Consider the following 14,631-nt stretch of genomic DNA (forward strand, 5'->3'; position numbering starts at 1 on the left):
TAAAGACAGTATAGAATGTTTACACATGAACTAAGAAGAGGATTTCTTCTAAGGGGTGGATGCTGGGTGACCTCTCACAGCGCCATACACTGGCAGCGGCGGGGAGAAGCACTATTGTACGGTCCTGTACTCGGAAAAAGGTGCACACAATACAAAATCTAACTTACAACAATTTAGACTATTTTTCTACATCCCGAAATCTTTTTTCGAATATCGTTTTACGTAAGTCGAATGGTCGTAAGTAGGGGAGCGTCTGCATTTGATGAAGCTGTTTACGATTTCACTACAAAAATAACAAAAAGAAACAATTAACAAAAAATCTTAAAAATCATGATTTTGCTGATTTTAATTTGTATTTTACTATTTAAAAAAAAAAGAAGTTACAATGTGGTAAAAAAGTTCCACTGGCAGATAATGTTAGCTTATTTGAAGCTGAATTTGTCTTATTTTTCTTTGTTGTATTGTCATTTTATGTAAAAAGATAATTTAATGTTCAAAAGAAAATTGAATACATAAAACTGGCGCTAGCAATTAACAATGTGCCAAAGCCTGCCCTGGCTCAAAAATGTACATATCTGTCAACTTATATGATTTAATCGTATTAATACAAATTTTGGCTAACATACTTTAATATGATTGTACTCGGAAATAAATGGAATTTCCATTTATTTCATTCCAAATTTCTGAGTATGTATAAAAAATAAGCAAGTAGCTAGATCATTTCTATCGAAAGTTACAACTTTCTTAAATAAATACCAACCAAATGCTCTCTTCAGCTTCTAGAGGGCAGTTTTGAGTTTGTATAGCGTGGTGAGTGGGCCTAGGTGTAAAACTGCTTTCTGTTTAAAAAAAACAGTTAACACATTCAACGCCAAACGTGAGATTATTTCTTCCCCCCCCAATATAAACGTGTAGTGTTTAAAAAATAGCCCTTGTTTTCTGTGATTATATGAGGTAAAGTAGGTACCTAATGTAGGCTGAATAATAAAGCAGAGTACTGAAAAACAAAGACAAATATTGAAAACTTTTTGTTGATTTGGCCCGTCTGAGAACCGAAAGTCTGGATCCGGCTCCAGTTCCAAACTGAGTTTGAGATCCCTGCCTTAGGTGAAATACTTTTATTCCATCCATCCATTATCCGCACCGCTAATCCTCAGTAGGGTCGCGGGGGTGCTTGGGCCCATGATGCCAGCTATCTTCGGGCCGTGGGCAGGGGACACCCTGAACTGTTTGCCAGCCAGTCGCAGGGCACGCAGGAGACAGACAACTCGCTCGCTCATTCACACCTAAGGACAATTTTGACTGGCCAATTAACCTGACCCGCATGTTTTTGGAATCCGGGAGGAAACCGGAGTCCCCGGAGGAAATCCACGTAAGCACGGGGAGAACCTGCAAACTACTCACGGGGATGTTGCGGTAACCTGACTTGAACTCTGAACCTCTGCTCCGTCTCTTAAGCCCATCAACTGGATTTTATTGAATTGAATTTCTAAAATAACAACATATCATGTTATTACTATGTTATTACTAGGTTTTTTATTGAAATTTGAGTTAAATAGACTCAGTCATCCACCAAAAACCCCCCAATATTTTTCTAAAAAATCCCAAAGACACCGCTCTGGCGAGCTATTTTCAGAACAGGTCTGCGGGCACCTCAGCTGCTCTTAGGAGGGACTGGCGGCCACCGCGTTGGAGACCCTTGATCCCAGGTCACTCAGAGAAATCAAATGCCCTGACAAATTAGCTTTTGTGTCAGGACCAGAACGGAGACAGGACCCACTTGCGTTGCGTTTCTCACAAGTTTTGGTGGAAGAAATGGAAAAGGCTGTGCCCACGATCCGGTGATTGCTGGACGCGGGAAGCAGGTCGCTCTGAACGCGGAAGTAGATCTTCGGTGGCGAGCGATGGCGGTGTCGGGAACGGAAAAAGGGGTCAGTAGAGCAAAAAGGTGGTTGGGGTCGTAAGCGAGTCGTAAGCCAGGAAAGGAGAGCAGACGTGGTCGGAGACAAGAAGAGGTTGAACGCCGGGACGGGAGAGTAGATGTGGTCAGGATCAAAAACAGGTCGAAGCCAGGGGACAGACAGGAGCAAAAAACAGGTGGGAGTCAGGATCGAAAAAGGCTTGCCTAGTGTTAACTGAGGTTCACAGACGGACTGACAAAAGGCGACAGACAGGAGTGGGTTTAAATAGGGACAGGGAGCCAATCAGAGTCCGAGGCAGTTGGCGCCAAAGGAGCGGGCACAGGTGATTCACATCGGTAATCATGACATTTTGTCGGGAGAGTGCGTTTGGTGGTTTTGACAAATTTTGGCTTAAAATATATGGTGTGGCTCTCTCTAAAAAACAAATAGATAAATATTTTGCTACTGTGTCTCTTTGGGTGAAAAGGTTCCTGACCCCTGGTTTTGACTATCGGGTCTATGAGGCACAATTCTATCTATCTATCTATCTATCTATCTATCTATCTATCTATCTACCCTGGTCATATCCCTCGAGAGGGGTGACCGAGAGCAAGACAAACACATACAAAAAAACGAAGAAAATAAAGAGGGAGAAAAAGTAGCAAAAAAAATCACACACAAATTTTTGGGACCATGGCCAACCCAAATGCCCAAACAAGTTAAGCACTTTGGCGCTTTCGTCCCTCCAGATGAAACGGGACACAAGAAAGCGGCCATGTCTCTCTTCTGTTCAACTGCAGGGCCCGACAGCTTTCACTGGTTTACCCCTGCTGCATCATACGGGTGCCCTGTCCATAGGTACACATCTAAACATCCCACTATCCTTTTACAACACCTCTCCACTCATTCCTATTACCAACAAGAGCTCTAGCTTCCACTGTCTTTAGACCGCTTTCCTGCAGTGTACTCATAACACCATCCATCGACATCAATCGCGGCCTTCCTCTCGGTCTCCTTCCATTGACTTTTGCTCTGTAGATCCTCTTCAACATTCGCTCCTCATTCATCCTCGCCATGTGTCCAAACCAACCGAGTACTCTCTTATCCACACGCTTGCTGAGTTCCACTACTACTCTAGTTCTGTCCCTCACAGTTTCATTTCTCAATCTATCCAATCTTGTCACACTTAACATACTCCTCAAACACTTCCACTCAAAAACATTCAATTTCCTTCTTAAATCTGCGTTCAGGCTCCAAGTCTCTGCACCATACAACACAGTCGGCACAATCACACTCTCATACAGTCCCCCCTTAACATCCATACTCATACTCTTGTTGCTCATCAAGGCACAATACTGTTATAAAATCATTTCGGGTTGACTTTAACTCTAAAATAAGGCCGGTATTGGTATTACGTTTTTGCAATATAAAGTAATTTTCGTCCATTTTTCAGCCATTTGTTTTGCAATTTGGGGAAGCATACATGGTGGTGCAATGTCATTTGCGACATCAAGGAGGAAATTATGATGGATGAATCGTGGCATGAAACAAAGCCACCACTTCTGCTTCCTCCCGTACAGGAAGAAGGCAACAAGAGAGTTAAAGGCTTACTTGAGTCACTTTTGTCTTTTTAAATGTTGGGGGAGGGTAGAAGGTGTCAAACCAGTAAATGCATGCCCTCATTCCTGTCACATTAGCAGACTTAAAATTGAGATTTTGAGTAGACCTTGTTTTTTTGCAGTATTATTTATCTTCAGTGTTGTCCCCACAAGTGTAAATTATTTAGCACCATTATTTGAAAAAAAACAAAAAAAACAAAACGATATTGATTTAAATAATAAGCAAAACTGTGCGCTCTAAAGATGCATTTTTCAAAAAAATACTTGGCAGTCGAGAAATTAGCATTTAATTGACATAAATGATCCTCAAATGCATGCTGCCAAGGCTACCCTATAATTTCTTTTTGACACAAAAAAACGTGTCAAACTTTCTAAAAAAAAAAATTGTTCAACTCTAAAATATCCATCCAGTATCTGCACCGCTTATCCTCAGTAGGGTTGCGGGGGTGCTGGAGCCCATCCCAGCTGTCTTCGGGCAGTTGGCAGGGGACAGCTTCAACTGGTTGCCACCCAGTTGCAGAAACTGTAAGATAATTTATGCTTATTTTAAGTACTATTTTTATTATTTTTAATTTGAAAAATTAGATTTTTTTAATTTGCGGTAACTCAAGTATCACAATGAAAAGGTGAAGAAGTTTCTTTTATTTCTCTTTTCCTTTTTATCTTTTTTCCCTTTTTTTCTTTTTTCTCGACATTTTAAAAATATTTGTATTTCTATCTCCCCTTTCTTCTTTCTTTTATTTCCCTTTCTCTTTTTCTTTTAGCTGTTTCATGTTCTTCTATCTTCTTTTTTTCTTTTCTTTCTTTTTCTTTTTCTTTTTTGTCTTTTCATTCTTTGTGAAAGGTTAGGCCAAAAAGTGAAGGAAATAATTGTTGTCTTTTGGTCACTTCTTTGTAGTTTGTATTTTTCCCTGTGCATTTAGCCCTCATTTTCAGTTGCACAACGCGGTAAAGTGACATCTAGTGGTCCAATATTACACACTGTACCTTTTAAAGCAGAGTTTTTGTGCCAAGTGGCTTCGGTGGAGCCAGACGTAGCCTATGTGGGTGCAACCGAGCGTGCGACAACTGCAGGCACTCGCTGCAGGCGTCCATTCAAGCTGTAAGAATGCACTGAATCAATATTGAATATCTATGGGCTGCCCGTGTGCATCTGCTCCATCAGTTGTCACTTCCTTGCCCTGGAAGGCTCTAATTTCCTTCTATTGCGTTTCTCAACCGTGCACAGACGAACCGATGCTGTAGTGGGATTACGTTTCATTGAAACTGGTCTGGCTGCTTGAGAGTCTGGCTAAAAATGTCAATGTGTAAAAATGTCCTTTGCCAATTTTACTAAAGGCTCTATGCAGTTAGCTGTGAGAACCGATATATGTGGTCAGGATTGGGTAGGGTTACTTTAACTTGATTACTTTCAATTACCTTTGGATTACTCCAATAACAAATATGCTAATAAAAGACTAAAGAAACTAAATATGAATAAAATGATGACTCACAACACGTGGTAAGCTTTCTCTCCTGGCTTTGATCTCTTTGATCTCCGGCAAAACTAACATCAAATGCGACAGAAACAAAATGAAAATAAATCCAAACAGCTTGCCAACATCATTTTTGCCGTTCCATGTATTCCGTTACTCCCCAAGCCTGCACAAAATGTAGTCATTTGATTCATATTTAGTTTCTTTTGTCTTTTACTAGCATATTTGCTATTGGAGTAATCCAAAAGTAATTGAAAGTAATCAAATTAAAGTAACCCTACCCAACCCTGTATGTGGTATCTCGTTCCTTAACCATAATGCGTTCCTGGTTATTGGTTGAGTACCGAAAAAATGTTTCCCATAGGAAACAATGGTAAGTATTTTAATCCGTTCCACCCATCAAAACAATACCTGAAAAATTAAGAAAACGTGTATCGAAACAACATTAAAGACCATAAATGTGTACATAATATATAATAAACATAGAAAAGATGAAATATAAACTATTTTGTATCGATTACACACCTTTGAACACTGGCGTGATGACATACAGGAATGGGTGTGAGATGGTTACTGCTAAGCCTTCCCTTTCTCTTTTAATAAGAAAACCATTTTCATACTTTGTGATTATTTCCTTTTTCAGTCCAAAGTTTGACTTGCTGTTTTCCTTTTATCCTTCCTTTTATCGCCGTTTTTCTTGGGACCCATGTTCAAGAGGAACGCAATAGCTCAAACTAGGAAAAAAATTGCTTCGAAAATGACGTAACCCTTCACTCATTGACGGTCTGGATAGAAGTGGTGCTCGTTACACGCCAGATCTCATTCGATTCGGCTATTTTCGGTTTGGCACCGAACCTGTGTCGAGCATCAAAACATTTTTTGCGCACATTTTTTGGTCGAACACCGTTTTGGTTGAGCATTTTATTTTCTTTCATTAAATTTGACCAATATATTGATGGTTGGAATACATCTTCGGCCGCCTGATTGACAAAAAACAGCAAGTAAAGGAAATGTATCCCTCTATTTTAATATTGGGGACACTTGGGTTAAGAGTGGCACCAAATAAACACATTTTTATTAGTTCTATTTTCCTTAGACATTTAATTCTGGTTCATGGATCTCTTAATCACCATGGTCGGTAGTACACCACTTTCCATAGTATGTCTTGGACAAGCACAGCCTGGACCCCATCCCTCTTCAGGTCGTTTTTTGGGGTTTGCTCCATCATATGAAACGACTAGTGCTGGTTTCCATGGTTACCACTAGCAGATGAAGCATCCTGTTTTGACTCATATACAGCACCTTCATCATTTGGTCACCATTGTTTTTCGGTGTAAAGCGTCATCCCTTTTCAGAGATGAGCCAGACATGTGACAACCCTGATACTACATCCTAAATCGTATCACTATATTATAACCATTTGGCAGACCAGACGGGCAGAATGTGGTCCGGGGCTGTAGTCTTCCCAACCCTGGACTAAAGAAGGAGGCCAGTCTGAATCTGCTGACACATCACTGCCTAAAGTGGGCAACTCGCTATTAGTCAAGTCAAGTCAAGTCATTTTTATTTGTATAGCCCTAAATCACGAAGAGTCTCAAAGGGCTTCACAGATTGTTACACTATATTACACAAACTATTTTCAACCGACAAGAGGAGTAGGTTATTCGTATGCAATGGAGTAGAAGTGAGTTTTAAGTTTAGATTTAAACATTTCCACTGAGGTTGCAGATCGAATCTCAGGGGGAAGAGCATTCCACAGCACCGGTGCCCGGATGGAGAACGCTCTCGAACCAGCAGAAGACTTCTTTGCTCTCGGGATCATCAGAAGACCAGCACTCTCAGATCGTAGGCTTCGGACCGGGACATAGTGGCAGATCAGATCTGAAAGATAAGAGGGAGCAAGTCCATGTATGATTTTGTACAATACTAAGAGAACTTTGAAGTCACATCTTTGGCTAACTGGGAGCCAATGCAGGTCCAGGGGGTAATTAAATCCAATTCTTAATCATCACTCTACATAATGTTTATCCGAAAGTATTGAGGATAATCAAGATGCTTTTCGGTAAATGGTGCCTTCAGTGCAGCCTCGTTTTTCCTAATTGTCACAAAGTGCGCCACACACAGTATACTCGCCATGAGTGGAAATTGAGGCTTGTCTTGCGTTTGAATGCATTTTTTCACTTCGTAACTGTGCCACTAATGGAGCTACAGTTGTTCCAATTTTTCTGCTGCGTCTGTATTTTTTTACAAGCCTCGAGGTTAGACTGAATACATAATTGCACTATTTTCTTTTGCATAAATCAATTGACAGCAGTCCTTTATTGACATTGAATGTTTCTTTGAAGTAGTAATGGAACGATGCCATGTTTACTCACTTTGCTTTGTTTGACTAGTCGACTGTGCTTTGAACCAACCAGGCAAATAGTGTTCGCTAATAATGCTTACTTCCTTTCGCAAAGGCTGTCATGTTTTGCTCTGGTGTTGATATGTTTATAGTTTAGTAGACACTCAAAATAAATGAAATGATCTGCATTTCTATAGCGCTTTTCAAGTCAATGACTTCCCAAAGCGCTTTACATTGTGCTTCACTTTTCCCAATAGCGGCGGTGATCTGTGCAGCCATGTAAGGCGCTAACCTGCTTATTGGGGGTATTGAGGGTTCAGTGTCTTACCCAAGGACACTTCGGCATGTAACACGGACAAGCCGGGATTCGAACTGGGATCCCTTAATCCTAAACGATCGCTCTACCTCCTGAGGTACTGCCGCCCTGGAGAGAAGACATCAATTCTTTATGGTTTTTAGTACTTGTTTTCTGGTTGCACTACACCAGGGGTCAGGAATCTTTTTGTCCCAAAGAGCCATAACAGCCCAATATCAGATTTTTTTTTCGAGAGAGAGAAAGCCACGTACTATCTTTAAAGACAAATTTCAGCAAAATCGCCAAAGCTGATTTAATTTACCGTGTGATGCTAGATGATTCAATAACATACAGTATGTGAAATAAAAATAATGCCAGAGTCTGTGTCCTATATCAACAAGTATACCACTTAAAACAAGGTTCAAACGGAATTCTTGTGTAAAATGTCAGAAAATATTGCAAACAAGGATACTGACGTATTTACCTTCCATGCAGACGGCGCTGGGCAGAGATAAGTGCATAGATCTGCCCACCCTTAGTGTTCAGCCCAATCAAATTGCTCTGAGTGCCTTGGTCGTGTTTTGAGGGTGTTTACAGTTTGTTGTGTGGGTTTTGATCATAAAGTGTCTCAACAGTGAACATACTTTATTGAATAGGCTTCCGTATAAATGATTCCTTAGCGACGTACAGACAAAACGGGGTCTGTTGGTGTAAAACCTTGACTGTAAACCGTAGTGGGGAGTATGCTCTTTATATACTGGACCGAACCATGCAGTGCACAAGTGCTATGCCGAAATAGGTTAACTAATATCAAATTTTTGATTGGAACGCTATAGATTAAATTTGCGTGAGTATGATTTTTATCTCCGACACATATGTGCTAATGCAAAGCGCTATGTCTGGCTCGGGAGGCATAGGTTCCCGACCCCTGCCCAACAGCATGGGTCTCCACATGATGAAATTTGATTTCTAACCGGCATGAGAAATCATCAGTGTATTTGAAACCAATGTTGCATTGGTTTCCTGTGCCTTTTAAACCCTATTTCTAATAATTGCAAGTTGGTAATATATTAATAACATTGTAACAACTCAGTAATAACATAAAATGCTATATTCGAAATGCATTGCAAACTGGTAGCCCTCTCCAAGCAAGAATGTAGCTCTCGGGTTCAAAAACTATACAATACAGTGACATTTAGTGGTCAATCAATACACACTGTCCCTTTTAGATTTTATCTTATTTTAAGTTTTTTTTTTTGTTTACTAGACACAAGTTAAGGTGGTGTCCACAACTTGAAATTTTGCTACTCGCTGCCGCCATCTTCTGGCTTTAAGTCATGATCACAGCCTCAGTCAGCTTATTCCCCAAGTAATTTATAAGCTCTTCTTTTTTCTTCTTTTTTGAGGTTTGCACTATTATTGCATTTTTATACTTTTACCATTTTCAGGCTACACTAACAAAAAAACAAAGAACGAGCATGAAATCGCTCCCCACCCCTCCCTCGTCGCCCTCTAACCCACTTCATAATGTGTTGTGAGTCCCATAACAGCTGTGCTAAAAGTAAGATTAAGAAAAAAAATATAAAGTCTCTTTGAATTCAGTTGGGCATTGTTAACACTTACTTAAATAGACGAAATATTATTTTCCCACCTTTTAAAAGAGACCTCAAACCTTTAAACATACAGAAGTATAGTATAAGAAAATAAAAAGATAAAAAAAGCATTATTATCAGCCAATGGGGTAAAAATGTAATTTTTTTGCAGGATTGAATTATAGCTTATTCATATTAATAAGCTTGAACTTTTCATTAACATTGCTTTTCTTTGTTTTCAGGTTTTTGTAGTCACTCAGCAAGATCCCATATGTGCTTCTACTAGCGGCTCCGTCTTTGATCAAGTCGCAAATTTAGGACCGTTTCCGTTTCACCTCAAGGACAACTACTCTCATCCCCTTCGACTTCAAGATTCTTTATTCTCCGCATTCTTCGGACAAACTTGGGACTGGTGCTCCCTCGCCAGGAAGGTGAGGGTGAGCAGAGCCGTTCCCCACAGAGATGAAGCTGCAGGCCGTGATGGAGAACCTGCACAGGCAGCAAAGGGCCAAACTGCTGATGGAGCAGCAGCTTCAGCAGCAAATGTCCGTCCAGCACGCTCACATTCGCTCGAGCGGAACAGCGAGCGACGAGCACATCAGCAACGCGGCGCCTGAGAGCGAGCAAGCCCAATTGGTGGCGCTGGCGGCCATGCGCGCCGCAGCGGCCGGCCTGCAGAGAGTTTCCGATCGCAGAATGTCGGAACGCAGCAGCGAAGAAGATGCTGATGACGACGCCAACGATGGGGACGAAAGATACAAAGATATGATGGGCTCCGATGAGGAGGAACAGATGTAAGAATGACATTTTTTTCTGAGAAAATGGAGAGCGGTGCCTTGAATTTAGGAGTAAAATTAGGCCCTAGAAAATCCAGCCCGATCTGACCCGGCCTGCCGCTATTAAAGCCCGACCCAGCCCGAGTTTGACCAATTACCTTGATTTGAGGGACCAAGCCCAAAAAACCCCCCCAAATTTTCATGTTTTATCTGTGAGGGCTGGGCTTCTCTCGCACAACTCCGCGCGATGAAATCAGTCCCCGTCTCGCCGATCATCCACCACGCGACGCAAAGAAAAAGAAACAAAAAACAATAACGGGTGGATAATCTTAATTTGAGAAAAAAAAAGCAGCGAGAGGGAATCGGGGTAATGTGATCAAACTTTCTTGTCTTAGTCAAAAGCCTCGCTGCAGCATTCCAAACATTTTTAGAGTGCAGTTTTTTTCCGGATTGACTCACCAAAAAGAGCCAGCTCTTTCGGTCCCAAACAGCTCTTTAGGTTGTCTTTTTACCTTAAACCCTACATTACCAATTATTATGTAACATTATGCACAAAATGAATTTCAACAGGGGGAAAAAGAAGAAAATACATTTTAAAAAGAAAGAAAAAATACAATATCAAAAGAAAAAAGAGATAAAACAGAAAAAATGATGAACATTCCATTTTTATATGAATACATAAACACTGGAAAAACACGGGAAATATAATTACACTCTACACATATACATATGGGCAGCACGGTGGCGCAGTGGTTAGCGCGTGTGCGGCACAGGTCATGAGATCGAACCTCCTGGGTGGAGTTTGCATGTTCTCCCCGTGCTTGCGTGGGTTTCCTCCGGGCACTCCGGTTTCCTCCCACATTCCCAAAACATGCATGTTAGGTTAATTGGCCGGTCCAAATTGTCCCTAGGTGTGAATGAGCGTGCGAATTGTCTGTCCCTGTGTGCCCTGCGACTGGCTGGCAACCAGTTTAGGGTGTCCCCTGCCCACTGCCCGAAGATAGCTGGGATGGGCTCCAGCACCCCGCGACCCTAATGAGGATAAGCGGTGCAGATAATGGATGGATATATATATATAGAACCATTTTGCTAGTCCGAGTCCGGGTGCTCACAATTTTAGTGACTTCGCCCTCATATGCCTTCTCTTTTGGCGCATTAGTAAACACTGTATTCGTAATTGCTATTTAACTATATGGTAGTTGTTCCTTTGAATGGTATTATGACCCGAAAATACGTGACGTAAACAACTCTGAAGAGAGAGGAAAACTGCTTCATTCAAAGTAATGAATCTCCTCTGACCATCAGTAACGGTAACCCTGGAAGAAATAATAAGTTTAATTACCCTGTCACTGAAAAAAAATCATGATTACATAACGACGTTATTCCCGACACTGATTATAACAAAACCATTGCATCTGCAACTTCCCCACAGCAAACAAAAGTGGGACGAGGAGGACTTTGAAGGCGAGATGGAAGAAGACTTTGAGGACGAGCTTGCTGAGGAAGGCCTGCCCACGGGCCATAACGCTGTGGTACCTGGCAAAGGTATCCTCCTGCTGCCTCACCGCCAGATGCATCCTCACTCGCAGTTGCTGAAGGCTCGGCCCAGCGTCGACCCGGAGCCCCGCATTGCCATCATGCCCCCTCACCCTGCCCATGGACATCTGGGACAAGACCACGGGGAATGGACCTACGAGGAGCAGTTCAGACAGGTAGGAAGAGTGTATCTATTCATATAAGCCAGGGGTCGAAAACTCAATTAACCTCGGGGCTGCCAGAGCTGGGGTCTACGTGAGGTAGAGCCAAATTGGGTTTTCCACAAAAAGCGGGAAAAACATACAGAGAGAAATCAACACAGCCCAAAAGATCATTGGCTGCTCTTTGCCTAGTCTAGAAGACATTGCAATAAAAAAGCAGATCCATTAACATTAGAAAGGACAATTCCCACCACCTCTTTGAGCTTTTACCCTCTTGTAGGCACTACATGTCCTTCAAAACTAGGACAAACAGCCTCAGAGACCACAAACATCCTCAGGGCCATCATTACCCTTAACAAACGCACAAAACTGTAAAAAATATATACTATCGCACCGGGTGGAAACATATGTTGGCCTGTAGAGGGATGGGCTGTTCTTGCCCAAGACACACCACGACCCTAGTGGTTAAAGGATATTACTGCTGATAAATGTGATTGCACTTATTTTCATTGCACTATTGTTACAATCCTTTTTAATTGCATTATTATAACGTACGCTATTTTTTTTAAGCACTACGTTTTAATTATTTCATTCTTAATAATTCATATTCTTTTTCTTAAAAGTCTTTATTACATGATTACCTTGGAGTGCCATGGCTAATCTTGTTTTATACATAATTTCACAACGTTGATATCAATGACTACTAAGTCTATTCTATTCTACTCTCAAAGTTCAGGTAAAATCATTGTAAGGTTTCCAAATATCGTTTTTCTCTACACAGGTTGAAGACCCTTTCAGTATTGTGTTTCAATAGTTAAACGGTCTTTTCCAAATACGGTTATAATCCTCTCTTGTCGTATAATGAGGATGCGCCTCACCTGACTCCTTTGACTGCACGTCACTGGAGAAAAATGTCTTTTGATAAACCCAACGGGCCGCTTAAATCAAACGCGGAGCCACAAACGGCCCGATGCCTTAGTTTGGATGGATATAGTTTCTATCATACATCTCAAACCCGCAGCTTGGGGGACATTTGCGGCCCTCATGATGATAGCTTGAGGTCCCCGCCTTCATAAGTTAAAGGGATAGTTGGTATTGTTTGACCACTACATGTTGGAGTTTGTCATGCAACCGAAAACGAATGCTAAAAAGATCACAAGTAAGAATGGAAATTACTGCGACTCATAGTGACCATAATGTACAATTTTTCTTCTTTTTTTTGTTTTGTTTTTGTTATGTATGTGGGCAAATTTGTCATCTCCCTCTGAAGAGATATTTCTCGACCTACGAGTATTTAAAAACAAGGCACATTTAACTGCACAATTTTTATATTTTCTTTTTCAAAGCGGCTTAATTTTCACTCTATATTATTAATACAATTAGTATGTAATGTATTTACTTTGCTGAGCTTCTGCAGATGCGGAGTGAGGCACGCAATTCTATTGCCTCTTGGTAGAAAACAATAGTGAAGGCATTCTGATTTGGCGAACACCTTAGCCCCGAACAATAGAAATGGTGATCGTATTAGCAAGCTAACAGTATTTCAAGGCATCCTGTGTTTTCTTTCATTGCATTGACCTCTGGTGCTTTTATTCAAAAGGATCAGGACAGAGACTCTATTTATAAGTTAAGGTATGACCATAAAACTCTTTTTAGTCTACAATTTATGTATTACTCTCTTGCTCCGCCAATCAAATGAATAAGATGCAGGGCCATTTATTAGTTAATCTGACTGTGCCTCACCAGACACAAATCTCACTGCACGTCCCCAACAAGCAGAATCAGTAGAGTACAATATTTTCTGGACTACGCTTAAGTACATTTTCAAAGTTAATATGCCCTCACTGGTCCGGTTCCATGAAAGTATTTCCATCGAAAAATAGAATGAAGTTCAAAAAGTCTAAATGAACAGTTCCCGATTGAAGAGCCAAATTGATAACTGTTGAAATTACTCAACCAATACTTCAAAGTGTGGCCTGGTATGAGTACTTACCCATCCCTGATTACTACTAACTACTACCAAATGCTTGTCCATAAAATAGATTCCACAAACAGACTTGCTATTATATGATTAGAAGAAACAAAGCCACAAAACAACCCAAATTACAGAGTCAGACATTCAAATTATCGAGTCACTGTTCCTCACTGATAAAATCCACATCAATCTTACAAAGTACATGCAAAATGGGGGGTTTTCTTGACACCCACTCCTGGACAGATATTACCAGAACTTAAACCACAAACATCTTTTTTGTGTACTTCTGACATTGTAATTAACCCCTTAATGTTCTGCCAGAGACTGTTGATAAGTAAAATCCGCCTAAAAGTATTTCAGCATCATTCAAGTTCATTTTTGTAATCCGTCTTTTTCGCCCCGTAATTTCCTTTTAAAAGTTGAAAAAAAAATGAGATCATTTCCAATATAGTCATTAGCCTCTGACTTTTTGATTAACACCACTCTCGGTCAGTTGCAAGCATTTTTTTTCACGGTCCTTAGCCTGCCATAGCCTATGAATGCCTGTATTGAGAAAACGGACATTAAAAATCTTCTGCCAATAGTGACTGATTAAAATGATGATTGACACATTGGTTAGGCAAATAAATTCCTAACATAAATGTATTTAACCTTACGGAGCGTATTGAAATCCGAGCCCAAAAAAATTGTTCATAGATGTAACCTGGGATGTTTCTACGCGTGATTTTCACGCGTAAGTGATTAAATTCAGTGATTGACTTCTGAAAGAAGTCTTACATTTATAACTCTTTCACAATGTCCTAAAATTAGCTACAATAAAATAAACGGTTGCAGAGGTTTTAGAGCTATAAACTGGTCGTTTCCGCCCAAAAATGTGTAAAATACATAGTTGAGTTTTTTAGATTTTGATCAAATTTAACCAGGGAACAGGTAAGGCTTCATGCTATTATCTCACCT

General features: G+C 40.7%; 1 protein-coding gene across 2 annotated transcripts in view; it reads left to right on the forward strand.

Annotated features, from left to right (window-relative positions):
- The window catches only part of arid3a (AT-rich interaction domain 3A), a 105,720-nt gene that overhangs the window by 34,103 nt on the left and 56,986 nt on the right, over positions 1-14,631 (forward strand). For both annotated transcript variants that reach the window (XM_088350195.1, XM_088350196.1), the window contains exons 2-3: positions 9,469-10,020; positions 11,435-11,714. In XM_088350195.1, coding sequence (XP_088206321.1) covers positions 9,689-10,020; positions 11,435-11,714 — 612 coding nt within the window. In that variant the 5' untranslated portion in view covers positions 9,469-9,688. The remainder of the gene's footprint in view (positions 1-9,468; positions 10,021-11,434; positions 11,715-14,631) is intronic.

Source organism: Urocampus carinirostris, chromosome 12, assembly GCF_059441175.1.
Source record: "Urocampus carinirostris isolate Australia breed hairy pipefish chromosome 12, RoL_Ucar_1.0, whole genome shotgun sequence".
NCBI classification, from domain to species: Eukaryota; Metazoa; Chordata; class Actinopteri; order Syngnathiformes; family Syngnathidae; genus Urocampus; species Urocampus carinirostris.